The sequence below is a fragment of the Emys orbicularis genome, chromosome 8 (assembly GCF_028017835.1).
Source record: "Emys orbicularis isolate rEmyOrb1 chromosome 8, rEmyOrb1.hap1, whole genome shotgun sequence".
NCBI lineage: Eukaryota > Metazoa > Chordata > Testudines > Emydidae > Emys > Emys orbicularis.
Window position 1 is genome coordinate 11,552,142 of NC_088690.1, and position 25,078 is coordinate 11,577,219.

Consider the following 25,078-nt stretch of genomic DNA (forward strand, 5'->3'; position numbering starts at 1 on the left):
TAGATGCACCTGCATGCAGTTATCCAAATTACATCTACAATTACAGTAACTACACATGAAAATTGCATGTCCACTGCACTTGAAAATCTGGACCTAGATGTGTCTATCCCTCTTAGCCTTAACTTACTGCTTTTGACTCTGCTTTGATGAAGAGCTTCACAAGTAAAAGTAAAATGCAAAAATATAGTTACAGCAGGTTTTTGCAGGAGGTGCTGTTACAGTCTTACAAGTTTTTTCTTAGCTTGTGAACAAGTTTTGACTCTTGGAAAGACATGTTGGATCGTTAGTTTTGGATTCTGCCTAGAGGCACTTTGAGTAGGAAGAAGCTATTTTGGGGTCTGATAGGAGGGTACAGTTATATGTAATCAGATACAAAACTTGTACTCAGCATTTTAACAAAGTAGGTAAGAAGTGTGTGTGGGGGGGTTTCTTGGGCACTGGATAAAATTATTAAATTCACGTACCCACTAAGGTTACCTAAATGAGTTGTTGTACAAGTAGTACAACTAATGCATTGTAATGGAGATTTCAGTACTATCAGATCACTTAAACAACCTTTATGTTTTTCTACCCCCAAATGTAATGATGAAAATATTTGTAAAGCTAACCACAATATAAACAGATCAGTTCACTTTGCACCTATAGGTTTATGAAACTGCCAAGCACTAGTCCAAGAAATGTAAGTATGCCCTTCTCACTCAATGTGACCTGCAAAGGAAAAAAAAATTGGGCATGCACCCGTCTTTGATTTTTGTATAGTGTAGAAAGAGCCTGAAGAGGTTTTTTGTTGTTTTTTGTTTTAAATTTCTGCTGGTTTTACACTAGAAATTCAAGTCTTGTCTAAGCTGAATGGCTCTGATGACTGGATAAATAGTGAAATGGTGACTTTACAAGTATTGAGGCAGAACTGAGTAATTGAGAGGGGAAGAGCTTTTTAGTCAGAGTGTTTAAACACCTTGTTTTTGTTGAGCTTTATTAACTATTAAAGAATGGCTTTGTTATAGATTCAACACCCTTGCCCTTTAAAGGTTAGAGGTCACAGTAAACATTCCTGAAACCTCCCAGAAGTTCTCCAGCAAAACCAAGAAAGGCCAGACTTGACATTCCTGATATTTTTGAAAGTAAAAAATAAATGTAAAAAAATACTAAACCTTCAGGCTGTCTAAGCGTCATACAGAAACAAAAAAGGGCACAAGCCCAACTTTTTTTTCCTAATACTTCATAAAGTACTTTCAGTGTTGTAAGTTTAAATAAAATACAATGAATTTGTAATTGCAGTTTTGTAGCATCTTGTGCAATGGATCTTTACTGCATTAAGAGGAATCATGAAGAAATGTTAAATTCTAGGACTTATTTAGAATAAAAGAAAAGCAGCTATTGTAAATAGAGAGAGGGTATTATATCTACTGGTATTATATTTATATAATCAGAACTGCTCAACTATGGCCTCATCTACACTGCAAAATGTTATCATGTCTGAGCATGAATGCCAACAGTTGAGTTAACTGACAAAATACTGAACTATTTAGATTATCTCTGTAGACCTGGCCTGTGTATTATCAGAGTTGAGAACTGAACTGCTCGTAATTTAGATACCAAAAACTTGAATAGTTTTGAATAATGAAGGATGTGAAAGTTGAAATCTGCTCATGAACAATTCACAAAGAAAGAGCTGAAATTCAAAATAAATTACTGTATTTGTTATTAATTCAGCTAGCTCTGGCCATAGACTCTCTACTGTTAATGAAGAGTCTCCGTTAGTTTAGGTGCTTTCTCGAGTTCGATCCCTGCTGTCTCTGTGAAGTTCCCAGTGATTATGATGTGCAGAAGTGACAGCTGTGACGCCCTAAGCGTCTATGGATTGACATGCAGAGTACAGAAAAACAACTTGATTTGCAGATGGAAGGAAGGTTCGGACACTAAGTTACTTACAATGCCCAGTCAACTGCAATAATTAAAGTGATGTCATCTGTAGGCAGCCCAACTGATGTCAGAACAATGACCATAGTCACAAGGCCAGCTTGTGGGATCCCTGCAGCACCGATGCTGGCAGCTGTTGCTGTGATACTTTAAACAAGAAGAGGAACAATAAGATTTAACAGCCATATCACATGGCTGGAAATAACACACAGTAACAACGTATCTCTACCTGACTCTTTCTGGACCAGAATCACTCACATACAAACCACTGCAACAGGAGTTTATGAACTGTGATTAGGAATCAGCCAGATGGCTAGAATGGGGCACATTAGCCTGCTACACTTTCATCTTTTATCCCTACAGCCAAGTAGGTGAGCTCCAGTGGTCAGATTCTGCGCTGCACCTCTAAATCATAGCATAGAACTTCTGACCTAAGGGAAGGGAGGGCTGCTAAGGTGGCTTTAAGCTACTTTTGCACCCTCCTGATTCTAGGCTGCTTTGCAGCCTTCAATGTAATTTAAAGAGTTGTGGGGGCCTGTCTCAGTGATGTCAGCCTGTCCCCAGAATCTCTTCAGTGCTGCATACTACAGACTTGCAGTTGATATACACCCACCCTCAGTGTAAACCCTATGGCAAGGAACGAACCTAATAGATGTTGTCTGTAGTTCCTGCACCAAGGGAACCCTCCCTGGCCAATCCTTTTATGCTGTTCTAGCCCTTCTAGACAGCATATATGGGCTGGAGTAGGGGTGAGGCACTCATCCTAGATCCTGGCTTCATCTATTTGGGTCTAAGTATGAAGCAAGCATGAATGATTTCATCCTCCTCTTATGTTTCTGGAAAATAGAAACCAGTCACTACTCCTGTTTGATTCTCATATTTTTCAGCCAGGCAGGAAGAGGGCAGGGGGACCTGGCAGACTTAAATTCCATCCTCTGGAAAAGAGAGGATAGTTTTGTGATTAAGGAGTTAGGCTGGACCTCAAGACATCTGGATTCAATTTGTCTCTGCCACAGACTTCCCATGTGGCCTTGGGCAAGTCACTTAGTTTCTATATCTCTCAGTTCCTCTAATGTTTTCTGTCTCCCATCCTTTGCCTGCCTCATCTACTTAGTCTGTAAGATCCTCAGAACAAGGACTGCCGCTCACTATGTCTTTGTACAGTATTTAGCACGAGTGCCAGTCTCCAATCTTGGCTGGGGACTCTAGGCTGTATCACAATACAAATAGTGAATGAATTAGCTGTAAACTTCATTTTTATTTGACACTGAGTATTGAACCAAATGTCTGACTTCAAATAAGAAATGGGACTGAGTCAGAGTGTTTGGATCATGATCTAGGTGAGACAAAGCGTAAGTGTTTTCAGATTGAGGGTACTATTTTGAGTTCCTCTTCCCCATGTTCAGTGGGTGGGAGTCTCAGATCCAGGATTCTAGTTTGGACCATCTCTGATACAAATATTAGTTTCCATGCAGGCTTAAACTCCCTACTACATATTTGTTCGGTGTTATATTTAATTAGTACTGTTTTGGGAAATGGATTCCCTTTTCCAGGAGCATAAATGATTGGGTATGTTCTTGGAAAGAGACAGATGGGAGGAAGAGAGCTAGGCCAGCTACTAGAAAAAGACAAAACATAAATATAAAGACAGTAAGTGGGTGACTTACTAAAGGAAATAGTAAGTAATAACCATCTGCGTTTATACAGTACCTGTCATCCCATGATTTCAAAATTCTTTACAAACATTAGTTAATTAAGCCTCAAACTATTATTATCCCTATTTTTCCAATGAGGAAACTGAGGTACAGAGATGTTAATTGACTTACTCAAACCCACACAATGAATCAATGGCACTAGGAGTCTTAGCTTTCCCACAATACATAAATAAATTCCTTATGTGGGCAGAGAGAGAGTGAAAATTAAGATTTATAAGCCATTTGAAAAAAATTAAAGCTTGTATGGCATTTGGATACCATGGTGGTGTGCCTAGCCTAAATAGAAAGGAATGTGATCTCAATGTACAAAATGGAAATGAAATTCAGTGGTGAATGTTACAGGTTCCCTGGACAGCTGATCAGGACACCAAACTATTTCAGAATAGAACCTCTGTGACTGGGTTGCCAACCAGGATTTAGACCTGCTCCTGCTCCCATTAAAGTCAGTGGTAAAACTACCAGTGACTTAACTGGAAGCAAGTATAGGGCCCTTAATTAGTAAGATCAGGGAATTCTGCTGTTGCTCATGCTATTTTTCAGGCCAACTTCACAAAGTCAGCCACTAAACAGTGGCCCCAAATAGAGATGTTTGTTGGCATAATTACATTAAAAGGAAATTGGCAAGGCTAGGAGAGTGTCTTTAGTTCTTTCACTTCTACAGAGATGGCCTCAACAAGCCCCTGCAATCTTAGCCCCAGATCTCAATCCACGATTGCAGCTCAACCCTATCTTCATAATAGGCCGAGTCAAATAAATAAATAAATAAATGATCAAACCAGAACATCCTGAAATTTGGGAATGTTCAGGGTTGGATCCAGATTTCAAATCTCCCAGCGCGGGAGCATCTAAATCTAGAGAGTGTTTGTCCCATCATAGACCAATGATGTTTAGATTCAGTGGTGGAATGCAAGCTTAGATTTTGGTGTGGGGCCCATCACTGTTAACGATCTGTTTTCTCCCTCTCTTTCCTTCCATTCTACTCTTGATTTCCCCCCTCTCTTTGATTTGTTTTTTAATCTTCCTATGTCCCTTTCCTCCTACTCTGGCTTTACTTATATCCCCTTATTTATTGGCATGAAGCCTGTGCTTGGCACATAAGCAGACATGGTTCTGCTCCGAGGAGTTTACAACATACATTCTTTCCATCTCCCATCATCCTTCTTGTTCTCTAATCTTCCAAATCACCCTTCCCATCTTCCGCTTCCATTTGGATGATTTTTATAACATACCACTTGTTTTTATCTTTGTTCTGGACCCATCTCTAATTAAAGTGTAACTGAATTATAGATCACAAAGACTAAGGCTATGTCTACACAGCAGCTGGGAAGTGTGATTCCCAGCTTGGGTAGACTTACATGTGCTAGTTCTGCATGAGCCGGTGTGCTAAAAATAGCAATGTGGCCTCGGCATCATGACAGGCAGCTTGGGCTAGCCACCCAAATATGTACTCAGGAGTGTGGCCAAGATTGCACTCAGGTGACTAGGCTAAGCCCCCTCCCATGACATTGCAGCCACACACTATTTTTAGCATACGCTAGTTTGAGCAGAGCTAGCACATGTGTGGCTACTTGGGCTGTGAAATGTCTCTCCCAGCTGAGTAGACATATCCATAGTCCTGCACATGACCATTCTCACTTTTAGTACACGGCGAGAAGGCAACAGCTCATATGGGCCAGATTGATTTCTTTTTCTAATTTGACCAAACTTTCCCATTAATTCATAAGCAGACCCCAGTTATAGGAAGAAGCTAATTGAAAAAACTCTCTTGCTGTTGTCATTCAGGTCTTATACACACTAGAACTGAAGATGTGCAGGCCACAACAGTGTAAACATGCCCAGATATGATGGTGATGAGGTCAGAGGGTAGATGGTAGGTAGATTTCTAATGTGGTCAGGCATTACTCATTATATGAATGTTTTTCTAATCATTAATTCCTTGCTGGAAACCTGCAGGTTTCACTCCTGAGGCATTCTTTGGCAGGCAGTGAAATTATTCTGGCAATAGTTAACTGGTTGGAATTTTTTTTTCTATTTAGGATTGGTTATGCTATTTTCAAGAAGAAGGTATTAAATTAATGGAGATATCCTGTCTCCTAGAACTGGAAGGGACCTTGAAAGGTCATTGAGTCCAGCCCCCTGCCTTCACTTTTGCCCCAGATTCCTAAGTGGCCCCCTCAAGGATTGAACTCACAATCCTAGGTTTAGCAGACCAATGCTCAAACCACTGAGCTATCCCTCCTGTGTATTTAAAATATAGAATCTATAGTTAGTGCTCTCTAGCCAGTGAGAACTTGCTTGTTATTAAATTTGCTTTTACAAGCAGCAGCAGTGGAAGTAATTTTTAAAACCTGAGCTACATAATGATTTAGAGGAAAACTACACACAGAGTATGTTATTTCTTTTCCTATTATATTTCCTGTCTCAAGTAGCCTTCCACCCAAGCTGTTCAGCACTTCCTGAATGTTTGCCACCTCTCTTTCAGAAGGAAGGGATAATTAATTATTCCAGTTTTAGCTTAAGGCTGACAAAACCCCAATGAGAAAAAATAGGACATTTTTTTTTATAAAACACGCACAGAAAATATGTGGAGTGAGACTTTGTGCTGCACCCCTAAGAGGCTCAGCACAGAATTTACAGCCCAGGGGTTGAGGAAACTATGATGGCTTTAAACCACCTTTGTGCGTTTCGCATGCTGGGTTCCTCTGGGGGCTGAAGAGGCCCATTCTGTAACTTCAATAGCCCTGGGGGTGTAAATTACAGCAGCCTCCTTGGGGTTGCCCTATGGGCCATGCAGTGGAATCTCTCTGCTATGCTTCATTCCTGTTGTGCCTGGCATCCCCCTTTTTTATGGAGACCTCTGAGGGGTCCTTGGGAAGCAACCTTACAGCTGTCTTCCATATTGCCTGCGCTTGATGAATCCTCCCCTGGTCTGCTGTGCTACTTAGGGTTGCTGATTGCTGCTCTGGCCGTCCTGTGGTGTAAAGGGCCAGAGCGCTTTGCTGAGGAGCTTACCATTTAAGTTTACAATGTTGAAAGTTATTTGTGGGGGGAAGGAGCCGGTGTGTTCTTAACATCCCCATCCTATGCACTGGAAGTGCATCCCCAACAGCACAGGGATTTGGAGGGGTTCATTTTTTATAGGATTCAAGGGGGGGAAATTAAACACTGTGAGCAACAAAGTTGTAATCCTAAGTGAATGAGCTACAACTGGCCTAAAAGCGAAGGATTTTAAAAAAGCCAGTTTAACAAATTGAAATGCGATATATTTCTCTGTTCACGTCTGTTTTAATAGTGCTAATAAGATTTCCCTCCACACTGGCCCTGATCTTACAGGAAGCTTTGAACTGAACATTGCAGATGCAGTAATGTGCTTGATACACAAATGAGAGAACATCACAGATTTAATGAGTCAAATGGAAAGGTTGCTGGGTTTTTGGGTTTATACCTTATAGTAATAATCTGTCCAAAATCCAGCTCATAATTGTTTACTTGAGCAATAAAGATTGCTGCCACCGCTTCATATAGGGCAGTTCCGTCCATATTGATCGTGGCCCCAACAGGCAGCACAAATCTGGCAATCCTTCGGTCAACATGGTTATTCTCCAACAAGCACTTGAAAGTTATAGGCAATGTGGCTGAGCTGCAAAACATCCAAAACAAAAACCAAACACGTGTTGGAAGCTGTTTTATCCTCAGGGAATAACATTAAAAGCAGCAAACTCATCTATCTTCCCCTGCATATAGATCATATTCAATGCTGTATGCATTCAAGCACTATTTCCTATCTTCGCTTCTGTCTGCTTATGTATCGGGCCCAAATGGCTTCACTGATAATGGGAGTTTTGTCATTGGCTTCTGTCATAAACATACAGCTAAGGGTAGCATAAAATCCCTCCTTTACCTGTAAAGGGTTAAGAAGCTCACATAACCTGGTTGGCACCTGACCAAAAGGACCAATGAGAGGAGAAGATACTTTCAAATCTGTGGGGGAAGGTTTTTGTTTTGTCTCTCTTTGTGTGTCCTCTCCGGTCAGCGAGGAACCAGGGAAGGGAAAATACATCTCCTAAAGCCATATCTGAACTAAGCATCTAAGGCTTGGTCTACACTAACCCCCCAAGTCGAACTAAGGTACGCAAATTCAGCTACGTTAATAACGTAGCTGAAGTCGACATACCTTAGTTCGAACTTACCGCGGTTCAGACGCGGTCCACACGCGGCAGGCAGGCTCCCCGTCGACTCCGTGGTACTCCTCTCGCTGAGCTGGAGTACCGCAGTCGACGGCGAGCACTTCCTGGTTCGACTTATCGCGTCCAGACCAGACGCGATAAGTCGAACCCAGAACTTCGATCCCCAGCCGCCGAACTAGCGGCTGGGTGTAGACCAGCCCTAAGATTACAAATTGTAAGTAATAGGAAGGAAATGTGTTAGATTGTCTTTTGTTTTAGCTTGTGAATTTTCCCTAGGCTAAGAGGGAGGTTTATTCCTGTTTTTTTGTAACTTTAAAGTTTTACCTAGAGGGAAATCCTCTGTGTTTTAAATCTGATTACCCTGTAAAATTACCTTCCATCCTAATTTTACGGAGGTGCTTCTTTTACTTTTTCTGTATAATAAAATTCTGCTTTTAAGAACCTGATTGGTTTTTAGTGTCCTAAAAACCGAAGGGCTGGTCTGTGCCCACTTCGTTAACCTATTTAGTTGGTATATTATTCTCAAGCCTCCCCAGGAAAGGGGGTGAAGGGGTTTGGGGGGATTTTGGGGGAACAGGAACTCCAAGTGGTTCTTTTCCTTGAATCTTTGTCTAACTCACTTGGTGGTGGCAGCGATACCGTCCCAAGGACAAGGAAGAATTTGTGCCTTGGGGGAGTTTTAACCTAAGCTGGTAGAAATAAGCTTAGGGGGTCTTTCATGTGGGTCCCCACATCTGTACCCTAGAGTTCAGAGTGGGGAGGGAACCTTAACAGCTCCTGTGAGCGCAAGTCAGTTGTGTTTAATGAGCACAAGGCACTTGAGCATGTGTATGCAAATTCTGCTTTGCACTGTTACGCAAGAGACAATCATTCAGTTCCCACTCTACAAATTTTTAAATCAGTATTGGATGTTTTTCTTAAAAGTATGCTCTAGTTCGAACAGCAATTAATTCAGAAAGTTCTATGGCCTGTGTTATGTAGGGGGTCAGAGTAGATTATCACAATGGTTCCTTCTGGCCTTATAATCTATAAGGTAGAAAGCAAGGGCTGGAGGTGCCGCAGAAGCCATAGTGTATGTTTAGTCACCAAAGGGTCAAGGAAGGAAAGTGCCTCATGCAGCGCAGTTGTGATACCTCTGGAAACAAAACATCACTGTTGATACTTTCAGAAGGAAATTCCACCCCATCCTCGTTAGACAGAAAGCTGATGGCCCTGATGATAAGCTTTGAAGCAGGGTAAGATATGAAGCAGGGGTGGGCAAACTTTTTGGCCCAAGGGGTCATCTGGGAATAGAAATTGTATGGTGGGATGTTAATGCTCACAAAATTGGGGTTGGGGTGTGGGAGGGGGTGAGGGCTCTGGTTGGGGGTGCGGGCTCTGGGGTGAAGCCAGAAATGAGGAGTTCAGGGTGCGGGAGCGGGCTCTGGGCCGGGACGGGGGAGTGGGGTGTGTTGGGGGGTGAGGGCTGGGGGTGTGGGCTCTGGAGTGGAGCTGGGGATGAGGAGTTTGGGGTGTAGGAGGTGCTCTGGGCTGGGACCGAGGGGTTCGGAGGGCGTGAGGGGGATCACAGCTGGGATGGGGGTTGGGGTGAGGCTCAGGGGTACAGGCTCCAGGCGGCGCTAACCTCAAACAGCTCCCGGAAGCAGCGGCATGTCCTTCTCCGGCTCCTACATAGAGGCGTGGCCAGGCAGCTCTGCACACTGCCCCATCTGCAGGCACCACTGCTGCAGCTCCCATTGTAGTGCTGGAGGGGGCCATTGGAGCGTGTAGGAGCCAGAGAGGAGCCCCTGACCCTGCTCTCTGGATGGAGTGCCGGAGCGGGGCCATGCCACAGCTTCCGGGAGCTGCGTGGAGCGGCCCTGACCCTGCTCCCTGGCTGCAGCACCAGAACGGGGCACGCCCCACTCTCCAGTGAGAGCTCAAGGGCCAGCTTAAAATGGCCCGTGGGCTGTAGTTTGCCCACCCCTGATGAAAAGCAAGGATCTCCTCACGGCTCTGATAGGGCTAGAGGACATGTCTCAGGCCCACCCCATCTCCCTTCAGGCATACAGTAAATAGTGCAGTTTTATTAAAGTGCAAGTCTGATCCTGTGCCTACACAGGATTTCTCCCCCCACCCCTCCTGCTTATCAAAGTTAAGGGCCTCCGCTCCTACTAACAATGGGAGTTTTGAACACAGACTGAGGACAGTGTACGCCCTTAAGACTGTGCCAGTGCCTACTGAGTACTGACACCAAACCAAAAATAAAATACTTGTTTAGGCAACAATTCATAATGGTTACACAGTAAACAGGATTATTTAAAAAACAGGTTGCTCCTTGAGCTAAACTCTCCAAAACTCTCTCCTCCCAGCCCTCCAAGTGAATTTAGTGTTGGTGAAAGATGTCAGATAAATAGCCCTGGGGACTGAAACCCTCTATTGTATCTGATCTGTGGACAAACAAAGTGCAAGGTTCCTAAACCATGATGAACTGGTGGGATCACTTCTGTGGACCAGTGAAAGTACAGTTGAGTGTCTGTGCCTGCTCATTCCTTACCCTCTCTGCTGATGCTGCAAACAAAGAAGCCAACTGGGACAGAGCTATCTGTACACTAAGAAGATTTAGGGCTGGCCTATACTGGGAACTTACATCAGCATAGCTACATCTCCCAGGGGTGTGGATTTTCAACACTAGGTTGTTGGATGAATTCTTCTGTGAGTAGAGCTACTTCCTCTCAGCAAGGTGGATTACCGACACCAACGGGAGAACCCCCCCGTCAGCCTAGGCAGTGTCTACATTGAAGTGCCTCCGCAGTGCTGCGGTAGCAGTTTAAGTGTTGACATACCCGGAGACAGAGACCACCGACTCATTTCACACACACCACTAAGCAGCCATATAACTCTAGCACATTTTGATCCCTAGTGAGCTGGAGAACAGCTTAGAAATCACAAACCTGAGAATGGCTAGGTTGGGGGCAAATTGAAATTACTGCTCCTGATTGGCCAAGAATTGCACACATCCTATTTTTGTTCTCTCTTCTCCTCTTCCTTGTCCTTTACCACATCCTGCTTGTTCATCTCATCCATCAGTTATGTCTTGTCTCTTTGATTGTAAACTCAATCGAAAAGACAGGGCAGGGTCTATCATTTGCAATAGATTAGTACAGCGCCGAGCACAATGGGGCCCTGACCTGGTTGGCCTCCAGGTGCTACTGGAATATAAATGTAAAACAGAAACCAACATCTTATAATGGACAGTTTTAGGCAGTTCAACCATAGGCATAGCTGCCAATAATAATGAACTTAAAATCCATTATTACCACTCTTGAGCTACTTAGAGTTCTGCAGTGACATCCACCCCTTTTATAAAAACATCATCTCTTACAACTCAACAGCTTCTTTTACAATGAATCCTTGTGTTTCTTTGTACGGAGAGGAGGGGAAAATGTTTATTCTTTTTTCAAAGTTTTTACATTATTATAAGTTTAATGCATCCAGAGGGCACAACATGTTAAGAACAATCCTTCACCACCCTTTCTCACCTTACAGACTACTTACCAAATGCCAAATTAAGAATAATTAAAAAGTCCCACTAAAGATGAGGTAAGAGCCAAATGTTGTCTTGCAGTTAGGATATACTGGTGGTAGTTTGGGAAACTGTATGTTCAGACAGACAGCAGCCCACTCAGAAGAGCAGAATAAAACTTGAAAATTCTACTTCATGCAGGGTTTATGTGAACCTTTTCTTCTTGTTTCACATCCTTAAACTTTGCTTTCAGTTTCAGGCTCAAACAAATCTGAAAATTAAAGCAAAATTCAGCAAAACCTACAATTTTTAATTATGGGGCCTATTTTCAGTCCAATAGGTTATAAAGCCACTGATAAGACATGAAGCTACTGAGTTTTGCATGGTTTCAATTGGGAACCATAGACTGTGCTAGGTTCCCTTGAAAATTGGCCCAAGTTCAATCAAAAGGATCACTAATCTCTGAAGGCCTGTCCTAAACTTTGCAGTTTTAAATGCAACAGAGAGTCCTGTGGCACCTTTAAGACTAACAGATGTATTGGAGCATAAGCTTTTGTGGGTGCATGCATCCGACGAAGTGGGCATTCACCCACGAAAGCTTATGCTCCAATACATCTGTTAGTCTTAAAGGTGCCACAGGACTCTCTGTTGCTTTTTACAGATCCAGACTAACACGGCTACCCCTCTGATACGTGGCAGTTTTAAATGAAACTCAAATCTAGCATTTTTCACACCCCTCAGTGAAGTAGCTGTGCTGATCTAACTTGTTGGTGTAGACCTGACCTGAGTGTTAGTGAAAGCAGCTTTGGGGGTCTAATGTCAAATGTTGAGGAAACTGTTAGGTTTTAACACTTAACCCATACCTTGAGGCTAAATCTAAAGCACTGTTTTTAAATAGCTAAATATTCTTCAGATTTCCTGAAGCCATTAGTAAAGAGAGGAGGCATCTTGTCCCACTCAGGACTGTATTACTGACAAGCAATTGCAAAACAGCTATAGGTTTATCCCACTCCATTTTAGTGATTGTACAGGGGCAAGGATTGAATACAAACCAATATTTCAGTCATGCAAAGCGCTAATGTAGGCCACAAAGAAATAGAAGAGCCAGTCTCTATAGAAAAAGCTCCTTCTCCAGCTGTTTAGCCCTGCCTGTTTATCTTGCAAATGAATCCTAATTCTTATTATTGCTCCAGAAAGTCAACAAGCTGACTTAATCAAGAATTAAGTTACACCCCCTTTTGTTAAATCTGTCTTTAATTTACACTGCACAAGAGCCAAGGTCTCAGAGTTTCATAAGAAGCAAAAGCCCCTTGAAATGTTCACATTTTATTTACACTCTGTGTGCAGGGGAAAAGAGAACTGCTTCTTTTGATGGGATGCACTATTGAGAAGATGCTGCCTTTGATTCACTGACGCTGTAGAAAGATGACCATGGAGAAAAAAAGACCTCTACATGTCCTAGGGAAATTATAATCAAACCAAGGGGCATTCTATCTATTAGCCAAATTCTGTCCTTCACACTGCGAGAGGTGCCTGGGTGGAGGAATCGTAACAGTGACAGATGTTCCCTGAGCCAAGCTGACTAAACAAGGCAGGATGGCTCAGAGGGGCCAGGCTACAGCATACTTTGGACCACACCTCATTGCTACACCTCCCTTAGTGCCTGTCACCAAAGCCAAACAATGTCCCAGGGCCTAAGAGCCTGGGATCAACACCCAAACTAGCTGGCCTCGCCCTTTTGGGGCTATGGAATGCTACCTAGTATGTCACTGGGACCCCCTGCCAAGCATGTAAGGAAACAAATACATGTTCTACTATGGTCCTGTATGGGTGCACTGTTTGGGGGGATAAGGAGGAGGGTAAAAGAAACTTCTGCCCTTTCTGCCCTCCACCAATATATATGTGCAAAGAAGTCAGAATTTTGCCCTATATGTTTGACATTCCATACAAATGCTAAGCATGTCATTGGCATCAAAAGTGATAAAACTGGACAGCACATGGGGACTGATTGTTCGATGGAGAACCCCTCACTTATAGGGTATGGGTTCCAGTTATGCTTAGGTCAGTGAAGTCATTGCAATGAGATGACTGTTTGGTGGCTTACAGTTCCTGTAGTGGACAGGTGCTCACATCCCAATGCTACCAGCACCATTTCCACAAAGTGGCACCCTTACTTGCAGTCTTGGTCGAGGTGCCAAGAACTAAATTAGCTATGGGGAACGACCCTCAGAAAGGATCCTTGAAAAACAAAGCTAAGGCAAATTAAGGAGTCGGGGTGGGGAGGCTTGCGCTGGCACTGCCTTGTTTTACCTGATTTGTGGTTAGCTAGATGTATTTAGATTCCTGATCTATCATTCCATCATCTTTCACTAACACTAAATTCAGTAAAAAGATGAATTATCCACTAGAGTCTCTCTAAGCTTTGTCAGTCTACATTAGTGTTGCTACATATAAAGAGCCAGGTGAAGAATAATTTACTTTTTGGCCATGGCTTTATCTAGTATAATCTGTATTTAAAACACTTCATCCTTCCCATCTGCACTCCCATTTGTGTGTCTTGTCTACCTGTCGTATCCTGCCTGACACTTAGAGTGTAAGCTCGCTGGAATGGAGACTATCTTTGCTAGGTATTTGTACAGTGTGGCCTTGATCTTTGAATGGGTTTTCCAAGTGCTACCATAATAACTAATAGTAATAGGCAAGGAAAACAGCTGGCCCTTGACATGAACAGGGAAATCTCCCAAGAGTGATTTGTCTCACTTTTTGTGCACGGTATGTCTTTTCTATAGTTATGATCTTTAACTAAAGAAATCTTTCCACCCCTGGTGGTGGCTGGATTTAATACAAGAACACTGATTTTCAGTGTTCTGTCTATCATTAGATGTAGGCATGCACTGATGCAGAAACATACGGTAGAGACACATTAGTAGGCCAACCTTTTGTTCTGCTTTAAAATGATCTGATAATCCAATGCCTGTATTATTAATATTAATATGTTGCCTTTTTGACAAGTATTACTTAATCAGATACAGATGTGATGACTGTCAGAAGAAGCAACTTTACTTTCCAAAACCAATTATTTGTGCATGTTCTTTTGGCAACAACTCAGTTATGTGCAGTATCTATTCTTCTCACTGTAACCAAGGTGAAAAGTTCAACTATCTCATCACAAGATGCTACCATTTAAGAGGAAAAACACCAAATAATGTATTGCTTTTTTTAAAAAATCTACATTGCACTTGCAAAAAAATGCATCTGTTGCTGCAAACGGGCAATTGTACATGCAGCATACAAAGCTATGCACAGAGTCATTTGAGAATGTGCACAATTTTCTGCTTTTGTCTGCAATGCCAGTGCAGACTATCGAGGAAGGCTGTGTAAACACAAAACACAATTTAGGCATTTGGGTCTGTAGTTTGGTCACTAGAAATCAGGCCTGACTTTTGCCATATATCTATGACTTATGATTTTGGTACATTTTAGAAAAGAAACTTTGGAAAATTCATGATATCATGACCAACCCGTACATTTAGAGACTAAACTACAGAGAAGGTAGCTAATACTTGAAGAATGATCTGATGGGCTCAGAGATAGAGGCAGACAGGTGATGAGAGAAACCAAAAATAATACGAATAGGAAGAAATAATGACCTGCTTCAATCAAAAGAGGAAATAGCTGTTTAGAAAGCAATGAGGCAGAAAAGATCAGGGGAATAATGCATTGGCTATGAACTCACAAATGTGAAGGAAGAGAATCTACTGTATGACAAAGGAAGTAACTGTCCTATTTTATAAAGCCCCAGTATGACCACACTTGGTAAGTATGGGAATCTAACCTGGTGAAAAATGCCATTATCTTTCTACAGTACAAACTGGAAGATGAGGCAGGAACACTTTTTTCCTAGAGCTGAGAAAGGTAAAACAATGAGAGGCACAAGTCCTAAAGAAAGAAAAATACAGGATGAATAGATAAGAAAATGTCCTTACAGTAAGGGGAATTAAGTAATGGAATAAATGACCTAGTGAGGATGTTGAGTCACCAGCATTATAAGTTTTCAGAACCAGGACTGAGGAAATCTTAGTGGGATCAGGGAAGAGGGTTGAGAGGGAGCCTGAAAGGTCTTTTCCAACATTAATATCTATGACTGTAAGATCATCATCATCTGTGAGTCTGGGGAATACAAACGCATCTGAAGCTACAAACTTAAAAAATAGCCTTAAACTTTCAAACTTTATTAGAACTTATAAAGCCAGCCAAAACACAATTTGCTCCTGATTTCACTTTGCAAAATATACTGTACTATATTTCAGTTAGCAAGTTATTAAATTTTATAAACATCCTGTAAAATGAAATTTATAATAGAGATGCGGACAGTCCCTTAATTTTTATGGCCTTAGTTGGAACCATTATGATTTCAGGAACATACGGATGCAATGTAGACTAGGTAGACCAGGAGACAATCGAAGTTCCTAGGTTCTGTTCTCAGCTCTGGAACAGACACTCCATGTGACTTCGGGCAAGTCACTTAACCTCTCTGTGTCTCTGTTTACCCATTGGTAGAATGGGGATAATGATGCTTATAATATTGACAGTAATTAGCACATTGGACCACAAATTCTGGAAGCCCTAGCATCTACTGAGCGAAACTGACATGATTCTTGTCTGCTTCACAGCTGTCACCCACCAAATAGCAGCAATTTCACTCACCAGCTGCTGAGATCCTGGGGGCCATATTTAATTTTTCATCAGGTTCAGAATCGGAATGCAATCAAATTTTGAAATATTGACATTTCCTGCGAACCTGAACTTCCAAGTTTCAGCCAGCTCTAATTAGGACCTCATAGGTATTTAGTAATATCAGTGTTTAATACCTGGATGATGTGGCCAGAGCAATTAGCAAGGCTTGAAGAATCCCTCTGATGAAAACAATGGGGTTTTTCTTAGTGATAAAGAAGTACATCATTGGCAGAATGAACAGTCCATGAACCACCAGGCCACAAACCACAGTAATGGCATAAAAGCCCAGCTTCTTCCCAATAGCTGTAGGATCATCCATTTCCAAGATCTTGCCAGCAATAAGAAACACGATTCCAAAAGGAAAATACCTAAGTGAAAAGAGAGGGAGATTTATTGCTATGAGACAGATCATTTCCACCAAACAATTTAGTGAGATAACCACTTCCTGCACTTTCATTTCGATACAGACTTAGGACTTGACCACGCAGTGTTTAATAAGCATGGAGAGTGTTCAGAATTTCATAGGAGCACCTTGCAGGATTGGACTCTTCTTCCTTTTCCATTCATGAGTTCTGGGGAAATGTTTTTATATCGAATTATTAGCAATGATGCTGTTTTCTACTGAAAGAACAGGAGTACGTGTGGCACCTTATAGGAAGAAATAATGTATTTGGAATGGAATGCATAGAATGAAACATATAGTAAGAAGATTATATATCCTTACTATATGTTCCAGTCTATGCATCTGATGAAGTGGGCTGTAGCCCACGAAAGCTTATGCTCAAATAAATTTGTTAGTCTCTAAGGTGCCACAAGTACTCCTGTTCTTTTTGCGGATACAGAACAGAACACGGCTGCTACTCTGTTTTCTACTGACTGGCCAGTAGGACACACACAACACACTTAAATACAATTTGTTAATTAAAGCAGTGTATATCTAATCTCTCCCTCAATGTATGCATTTTAAGGTTCGCATCACCATAGTATTTAAGGCCCAGATCCACAAAGGCACTAAGGTGCTTTAGTTCCAGGTTTGGATCCACTGTGACCTACAAAACTATTGCTGAACCCTGAAGGTGCCTAAACTCACTCTGCATCTAAGTTTTCAGGGTAATAGTTCCCTAGGTGCCTATTTTTCTGCCTCTGGGCATATGCACTGCTGCCTCACTCTTGGGGTCTGGATACCTATCTCCTGCCTAAGCCCCAGTGTGATTCACAAACCAGGACAAGATAGGTAATCAGACACCTAAGTTGCATATAGGACCTGATCCAGAAGGCATGCTCAGGGCCTGCCTACCAGATAATGTCCCATTCAGAATCCAACAGGAAGAGGAGGTGGTTCTGGTACCCACCTTATAACAGCCTAGGGGTTAACACACTCACCTGGGTTGTGAGAGACCCGGTTCTGTTCCCTCCTCTCTCGATTTGAACAGGGGTCTGCCACCTCTCAGGAGACTGCTCTAACCACTGCGTTATGGGATACTCTGGTTGAGGGGAGGGGAGGTTGCTCACATTGTTTCCTGCTGAAGATGTTCCAGTGTGGATAAATAATGAAACAGTGACTGGAGCAGTGGGAGTGGAGCAGGGTCTCTACCCACTGGACTACAGAGTCATTCTCTCTCTCTCTTCATGACTGTTTAAGTATTTATTCACAATGGAGCAGTCATGGGGTGCGAGCGAGGTGAGAGACCCCCATTCAAATCGTTTCACCCCCCTCTGGCAGAAAGGGGGAAATTGAATCTGGGTTTCCCACATTTCCGGCGAGTGCTGTAACCTCTGGGCTACAAGTTATAAGGTGGGCGCTGCTGCTGCAGTGATACTTTCCTACCACACAGTATTTTGTGTGTACAGTAAAGCACTTTGAGATCCTCAGATGGAAGGTGCTATATAACTACAATGTATTAATTATGTAGTAGCAATATTTACTCATTAAGACTGTTCACAAAAGTGCTGAAGAGCCATTCTTAAATTAGCAACATTGATGTAAAGAGGGAATGTCAACTATATTTTAAAAGTCCCCTCCCCCCCCCCCGTTTAATTTCAACAGCATCCCAGAAATTGAGAGCAGCGTTTTAGGGATAAAGCTATGAGCAGAGGCGGATTAAGCTTTTGCGGGGCCCTGGACCAGAGCAATTGGAGGCCCCTCCCCCCCCTTCTGCCTGCAGTCGTTCTTCCCACCTACCCCCCAGCACTCCTGCCAGGGAGCGGGGTCAGGTCGCAGGGGCTTCCCCTGCTCCCTGGCAGGCGCGCTGGGCTGGCAGAGCAGGTTGGGGCGAGGGGGCACTCCAATTGGCCGGGGCCCCTGGGCATGGGCCCCATTGACCCAGTGCTAATCTGCCACTGGCTATGGGAGATGCAAGAGCCAAGTTGTGAATCTAAGCGTATGTCTACACTGCAATTAGACACCTGCAGCTGGCCCATGCCAACTGACTCAGGTTTACAGAGATTGGGCTAAGGGGCTGTTTAACTGCAGTATAGACATTTGGGCTTGGGCTGGAGCCTGGGCTCTAGGACCCTGCGAAGTGGGAGGGTCACAGAGCTCGGGCTGCAGCCCGAATGTCTATACAGCAGTTAATCAGCCACTTATCCTGAAACGTGTAAGCCCGAGTCAGCTGGCATGGACCAGCTGCAGGTTTTTAATTGCAGTGTAGACATACCCTAAGATTTATTTTATCGTGCCAAAGGCTACTATTAGGCAGATGCATTTCTATTGCTTTTCAAGGAATTTTCCTCCCATGTTAGAATATTTTTGTTAATCAGTGGAAGGATTTGAAAAGTTCTAGGCCCTGGAACTTTTTACAATTTTGCATATTCTTCAGGATCTTCTAAGTACAGTAAGGGATATTTCTAGTACCCTAACTTCAGATCTGCTCATTTACAGCCAGCTAGGTCTATGGTATAAACTGCATAAAACAGAGAGCCAGATCCCGAGGTCTGTCTGAGCTGTGCTTGGCATGGGACCTGGGATTGGGAATGAAGGTGGGCCATACTTCTTCTATTGGTAAGGATTTATGTTCTCTCTTACACTAGGTAGCTTGTAACCCCACAGGTGTGGCTCTGAAGCATGCACTGGCCATTTAAAGCCAAGTGAACTTCCAGTCACTCTGACCCCTGGTCAAAAAGGTTACCAGACAGGGAGCAGTGCAGCTGGGATTGTAGTGGGATGACTTTTTACCAGTATAGCTATTTCTCTGTCAGACTACATCCACATTGCTATTGTGTTGATATAACTACACCGGTAGGGGATTTGCACTGCTCCAGAATGGGGAATAGCAATTTTGCAATAACTGAGGTTATTTCAATAGGAGACAGACATGAGTATGGATGTGTGCCTGGCTCTGCTAAAAATAGATGAATTCTACTGGGCTAACTTTTGTTAGACCAGGTCTAAGCCACCTTTCCATTCTCCTGATCTGGGATCAAACTTGCCCGCAATCTGATTTATGGACATTCTAAGTTATGTTGGCTAGAGTAGTCCCTTAGGGCCTACTCTGCTGGTTGGGGATTGCCAGAGGGCAGTGCACTGTGATTCTGTCCCTTCATGCCCCTGCCCACACCACTGGCCATGCCATCTACATCTGGAGCAGGTGGCATAGACCTAAATATGTTGCTTTATGGCACCCGGGAATTCCCCTTTGTTAGGGGAATCCCTGGCATCTGTGTTGAGGCAGTTCTCTGTCCTCTTTATGCCACTGGAGTGGTGCAAAGGGAATAGAGCCAGGGACCAGCATCTGGCCTGGAATGTTTGTATAACTTCCTTCAAATGCTAGCACCATACAAAGTTGAGGTTGTTGTCCCTCATGAATTTGCCTGGAAACAAGATTACATCATCTCAGAGCATTTTTTTCCTGTTGAAATATACTTCAACTTTTTAAAAGTGATATTTTTGCTTGATAAAATAGCTACTCACCACACAGCAACTGCCACTATCTTCATGACAGATTCATTTAAACACTGGCAAAAACTGACCAAGGGAACTCCACTGTTACCCATTCTGCCCAACATTATACCTGCAATCAAACACATTATTGTTGTTTTAATTCTCATTTACTCTTAAAAATCCCCAACACACTCCTTTTCTACTGCAACTCAAAGTGAACTAAGTGTGGGGTGGCTAGCTGGGTTAGATAATTGGTAGTGGGATAATCCAACAAATCTCTGTGTTGTAGAATCACAGAGATATAAATCACACAAACACACATAGGGCATGGGGGACAGCCCTTGGTTCTTCAGCTCCACAAACACAGACATCTACCACTTAAGCTAACGGAGATCTCTTTTGAGTTCCCACTAGGAAATCCCTCACCTTCTATGCACCAGTCACTAGAGGGCAACAACACTGACATTATAGAGAGAGAGACGGAGAGAGAGAGTATTTTAGGGTAGGATTGATAAAAGGAGCCTTTTTCTTTTGGCTCACCAGTTTAAATCTAGCCCCGACTGGCAGTGACCAAAAGCCATCATCTGACATCTGTGAAATTAATTTGGTCTCAGTCCAGTTTCTAGTGGATGAGCATCTATAAGATAAAAGCCACCCTCACAACTGGTCCTTTTTGCCACTATGGCTTAGCAGAATCAAGCAAATGCACATGAATACAAGGAAGGGCCAAACTACTGCACAAGACTAATCAGCAAAGAAAACAAACACATTCATAGCAACCAACAGTCATAAAGATAGGGGATCTAGTTCCACGAATAGTTATGTAACTCTATACTTTCTGTATGGTGTTAAGTTTTAATAATGTATACCTAATAATAAACATATCTATCATGTTCCTATTTAATTAATTTGCTGCAGTGATCCCCTGTGAGGATTGTAACGGATCATGTTAATCACTCAAGGAAGCATTTCAGAAATCCATTTATGTTTGAAGAGGATTTTACAAGAAAACGAAGTTGTGAGAATGCACCCCCCTAACACTTATTCTGGATGGACAGAATGTTTGCTTTGACTGAGGGCCCATGGTCTGTCATTTGGAGCGCACATCTGCATTTGCAGGCCAGGTCCCAGATTGTAATGGTTCCAAGACAATCCCCTCCTGATACAGGGGAGTGAGCCACTTAGATGTCAAACCCAACAATTTCACAATAACAATTCATGCAGGATGAGGGTTTATATGCCTGTTAATATTCATCTAGCTGTAAATTTTCGGACACAAAACCACATTATATTTTATTAACAATGTTGCTCATTTATGCTAACAGAATGTTAATTACAAAGTTCAGTTTTTTAAGCTAGACTGGCTTTATTAAGCCATGGCAGCTTTACAAGAGTCTTAGCTTTCTAACTTAGTAGAATGATGAAGAGGGGGAATGGATCACCTCTTATTTTACAGGAATAACTGTGGTTTGCTTACAGGAAAACTCTTTGACGTCTGAGTATGGCAAGTGTTGGCAACAGGAGACATAGCAGGTAAGACTGGAGGCTGCTGAATGATGAGTATGAGACTCACTGGTCTCTTAAAGCAGTGGTTCTCAACCAGGGGGTATGTGTACCCCTGGGGTACACAGAGTTCTTCCGGGGGGACATCAACTCATCTAGATATTTGCCTAGTTTTACAACAGGCTACATAAAAAGCACCAGCAAAGTCAGTACAAACGAATATTTCATGCAATGACTTGTTTATACTCCTCTATATACTATACATGGAAAAGCAAGTACAATATTTGTATTCCAATTGATTTATTTTATAATTATATGGTAAAAATGAGAAAGTCAGCAATTTTTCAGTACTAGTGTACTTTGGCACTTTTGTATTTTTAGGTCTGATTTTGTAAGCAAGTAGTTTTTAAGTGAGGTGAAACTTGGGGGTACGCAAGACAAATCAGACTCCTGAAAGGGGTACAGTAGTCTGGAAAGGTTGAGAGCCACTGTCTTAAAGGACCTCACTATTCAACCAAATACACAAAGGGATGGTTTCAAGAAATGTTAAACAGTCAAACCTCACCAGTTTACTGTACTGTCATTTGCACAAGCCCCTTTCTGCAGTCGTTATGCAAGAAGCCCAAATAGTCATTTCCAAGCAAAGTTTTTACTCTCTGTGATTTATAAGATGATTTCCAATTCTTCAAAGTTTGTGCTAGACTCTCACATCTTATCCGTCTCACACACCCCAACAAGGCCACACTCACCCAGCTGGGGGCCTAGAAGGCTGCCTAGGTGAGGCCCTGAATCAGTGCGTTTTTAAGTGCCTTTTTCATACCCCTTCTCTGGCCACCATTGCCCATTTTGGGGCAGAGTTGGCCAGAACCAGACACAACCTTGAAATTGAGAAGAGTCCTGCATGTGGCTTTCTTCCTGAGCTAAGATTGCTAAGCCACCCACCTCCTGCTTCCAGAAAAAGGAAAAGCAGGTTTCTGTTACTAAGAGAGGATGGGCCGGATTCTCAGTTATGCTAAAGCCTCTTTTTATGCCACTCTGGCAGTGTAAGGGGGCCATAAAATGGGTGTAACTATAATTTATGCCCACGTTAAAGCCCCTTTACTTTGCTAGAATGGTGTAAAGGGGCCTTGGTATAAATGAGAATCAGGCCCAATGACTGAGCAGAACTGCTATGAAGCACCCAGTGCCAAATGAATTACTTTGATGTATATTATGATATTTCCATACATAACATATTTGGAATGATGTTTTCCCTTTCCTCCAAGCCCCATCCACATACCCTCCATTTGATCCCTGCCCTTCACTTTTCCTTAGGATGGGAAGAAGGTGATGTAGAGCTCTTGACAAGAGTCAAGAAATACCCTGTTAAGAAATACCCTATGGGCAATTTGTCCGGCTCCTAGAAGCAAAACAGATAGGTGGTCTTAAGTAGCAGAATCTTGTGTTTCCACAGCCACCAAACTAACACAATCTAAAAACGAACCTTTAATGCACATATATAATTCTTCTCCTGTCCTTCCATCACAGTCATATGTTTTTCAAGTGATAGGCACATAATATGGCCTGGCCGGAAGCTCTGGCAAGATCTTTTATAATGCATGGTTCCTCCAGGCGCTGGCAGACCAACAGATGTTCCATGGTTTGTGTTTCACTGCAGTCGCGTGTCTGGGTCATTGGAATAACCCCACTGCCGCATATTGACTGTTGACCTGCCAGCTCTTGTTCAGAGGCAATTTAAACTTGTCAGGTCAACCAATCCTTCTCTGCACTTGCGTAAATGTGTTCAGCAACATTGATGTGCATTTTAATCTCCTCGCTGAGTATTTTGAATTGTGTGTGCTACATTTCCAGCCATATAGCCGTTGGTGAATTTTTAAGCAGTTCTGTTGCATCTAGGAAGCTTTCCCACAATTTCAGGTGGCTAACTGCCATGGTGTGACTGTGTAGAAGATGTCTGGTATTTTCCACCTGTTGTAGTCATTCCAGTTTGCTTGTGACCGCTCTCCTGATATCTGATGGAGCAATTCCAATAAGCACATAATGGCTGTTCACGCTTGTTGGTTTTAGACATCCTGTGATGTAGCACAGCTGTCAATAAGCACAGGGTCCAGCTCCTTTGCATGAGCTGATCTTTCCCACACCTGACATGCATATTTGGCTGTAGAATAGCAAAATGCAAATGTGGTGGCTCTTAGTATTGCTGGACTGGTTCGCCCTTTTGAATTTGCAAGCTTCCTGAGTGTGTTGTTCTGGGTGCTAACTTTGCCTTTTTTCTTCTCCATGTGCGCCTTGAAGGAGAGAGTGAGGTCTAGTGTCACCCCAAGGTAGATACTTGTCCACTGCTGGAATCCTGATACCCCATTCCAGATGATGTTACATTGTTTATCGGCCTCATGATTCCAAAGTTGGAAGAGACGCTCTTGCATTTTGGCTGGGTTAGCATATAATTGGGTCTTGGGGTAACAGACTGAGAGCCCAGACAGTGCCAATGTTAGCGTAGTTTCTATTTGGGCAAGATCCTTGGCTTGGGCAGTGATGCATGGGTCGATAGAATAGATAAAACTTGTGCTGAGATGGATTGGTTGATCATTCGTGTAGATGCTGAAATGTATTGGTGAGAGTACACTCCCTTTTGGTAGGCCATTTTTCTGTTGCCGCCATTTTTTCTCCTTCCCGCACAGTACAATGTAAAACGTCAGTGCTCTGGTAGAGGCTGTATCAGTGGTATGAGGCGGTGATCTTTCATCATGTTGTATACTTTGGTGAGGCGCCTTCAGTGATTCACTGTGTCATATGCTGCTGATAGGTTGACAAACACTGTGCCGGTTACCGTACCCTTTTCAAAGCCATCTTTGATGTACTGAATGATATTCAGCACTTGACCAGTGCATGACTTGCCTGGCGGAATCCAGCTTGCTCGTGCTTTTCAATGAATGGTGATAGGTGGTTTAGGATGAGACGCTCATGCAGTTTGTAGAAATGACATAGTTGTGATATAGGCCTGAAGTTCTTCAGCTCCATTGCGTCCTTCCCCGGCTTCAGGAGTGTCACAACATGTGCTCGTCTCCAGATTCTTAAGTATAAAATTACAACCATGAAATAAATGGGTATACACGGCTGAGTTCCCTCTGGTGCTGTTACTATGCCAGGAGAATTTGACATAACCACCAACCATCCTCTACCTTGGTCCAATTGATCAACTGGCATACGGCAAGATGTAAGTGTGTATATCTAAAAACTGTTGACAGCTAACATGGGTTATAGGTTAGCCCAGTGGTCTAGTGGCTGTGCAGCTCCTGACCTCTTGATCCCTGAGTCAGCAGAAGTTGGAAGCACTGCTGAGGTAGCATGCTCAGCTCTGGGGAGTAGAGGAATGGTTTGCATGGCTCAATGGCATATGCAACCCCTTTAATCTAATGAACACTAGAAGTGAAGAGACTCCTGTCAAGTAATTCTTGGCTGGACAGTTGGTGGCAGTGACAAGGTGGTTTGAGGGTTGAGTATTAAATCGTTGAAAATTAGGGGATCTCAGGTTTCCAACAAGGATGCAGGTGGAACTACACATCTTGTGGAAACAAAAGGGAGAGAAAAATGTGCTACTGACAGACTGGAATTTTGACCCTTTTTGCTA

The 25,078-nt window shown here is 42.8% G+C and overlaps 1 protein-coding gene across 1 annotated transcript in view; it reads right to left on the bottom strand.

Annotated features, from left to right (window-relative positions):
* The window catches only part of SLC1A7 (solute carrier family 1 member 7), a 90,286-nt gene that overhangs the window by 4,673 nt on the left and 60,535 nt on the right, over nucleotides 1-25,078 (bottom strand). Inside the window, exons 6-9 of the mRNA XM_065409229.1 lie at nucleotides 19,975-20,074; nucleotides 16,199-16,432; nucleotides 7,081-7,275; nucleotides 1,933-2,067 (exon numbers count right to left, since the gene is read on the bottom strand). Coding sequence (XP_065265301.1) covers nucleotides 1,933-2,067; nucleotides 7,081-7,275; nucleotides 16,199-16,432; nucleotides 19,975-20,074 — 664 coding nt within the window. The remainder of the gene's footprint in view (nucleotides 1-1,932; nucleotides 2,068-7,080; nucleotides 7,276-16,198; nucleotides 16,433-19,974; nucleotides 20,075-25,078) is intronic.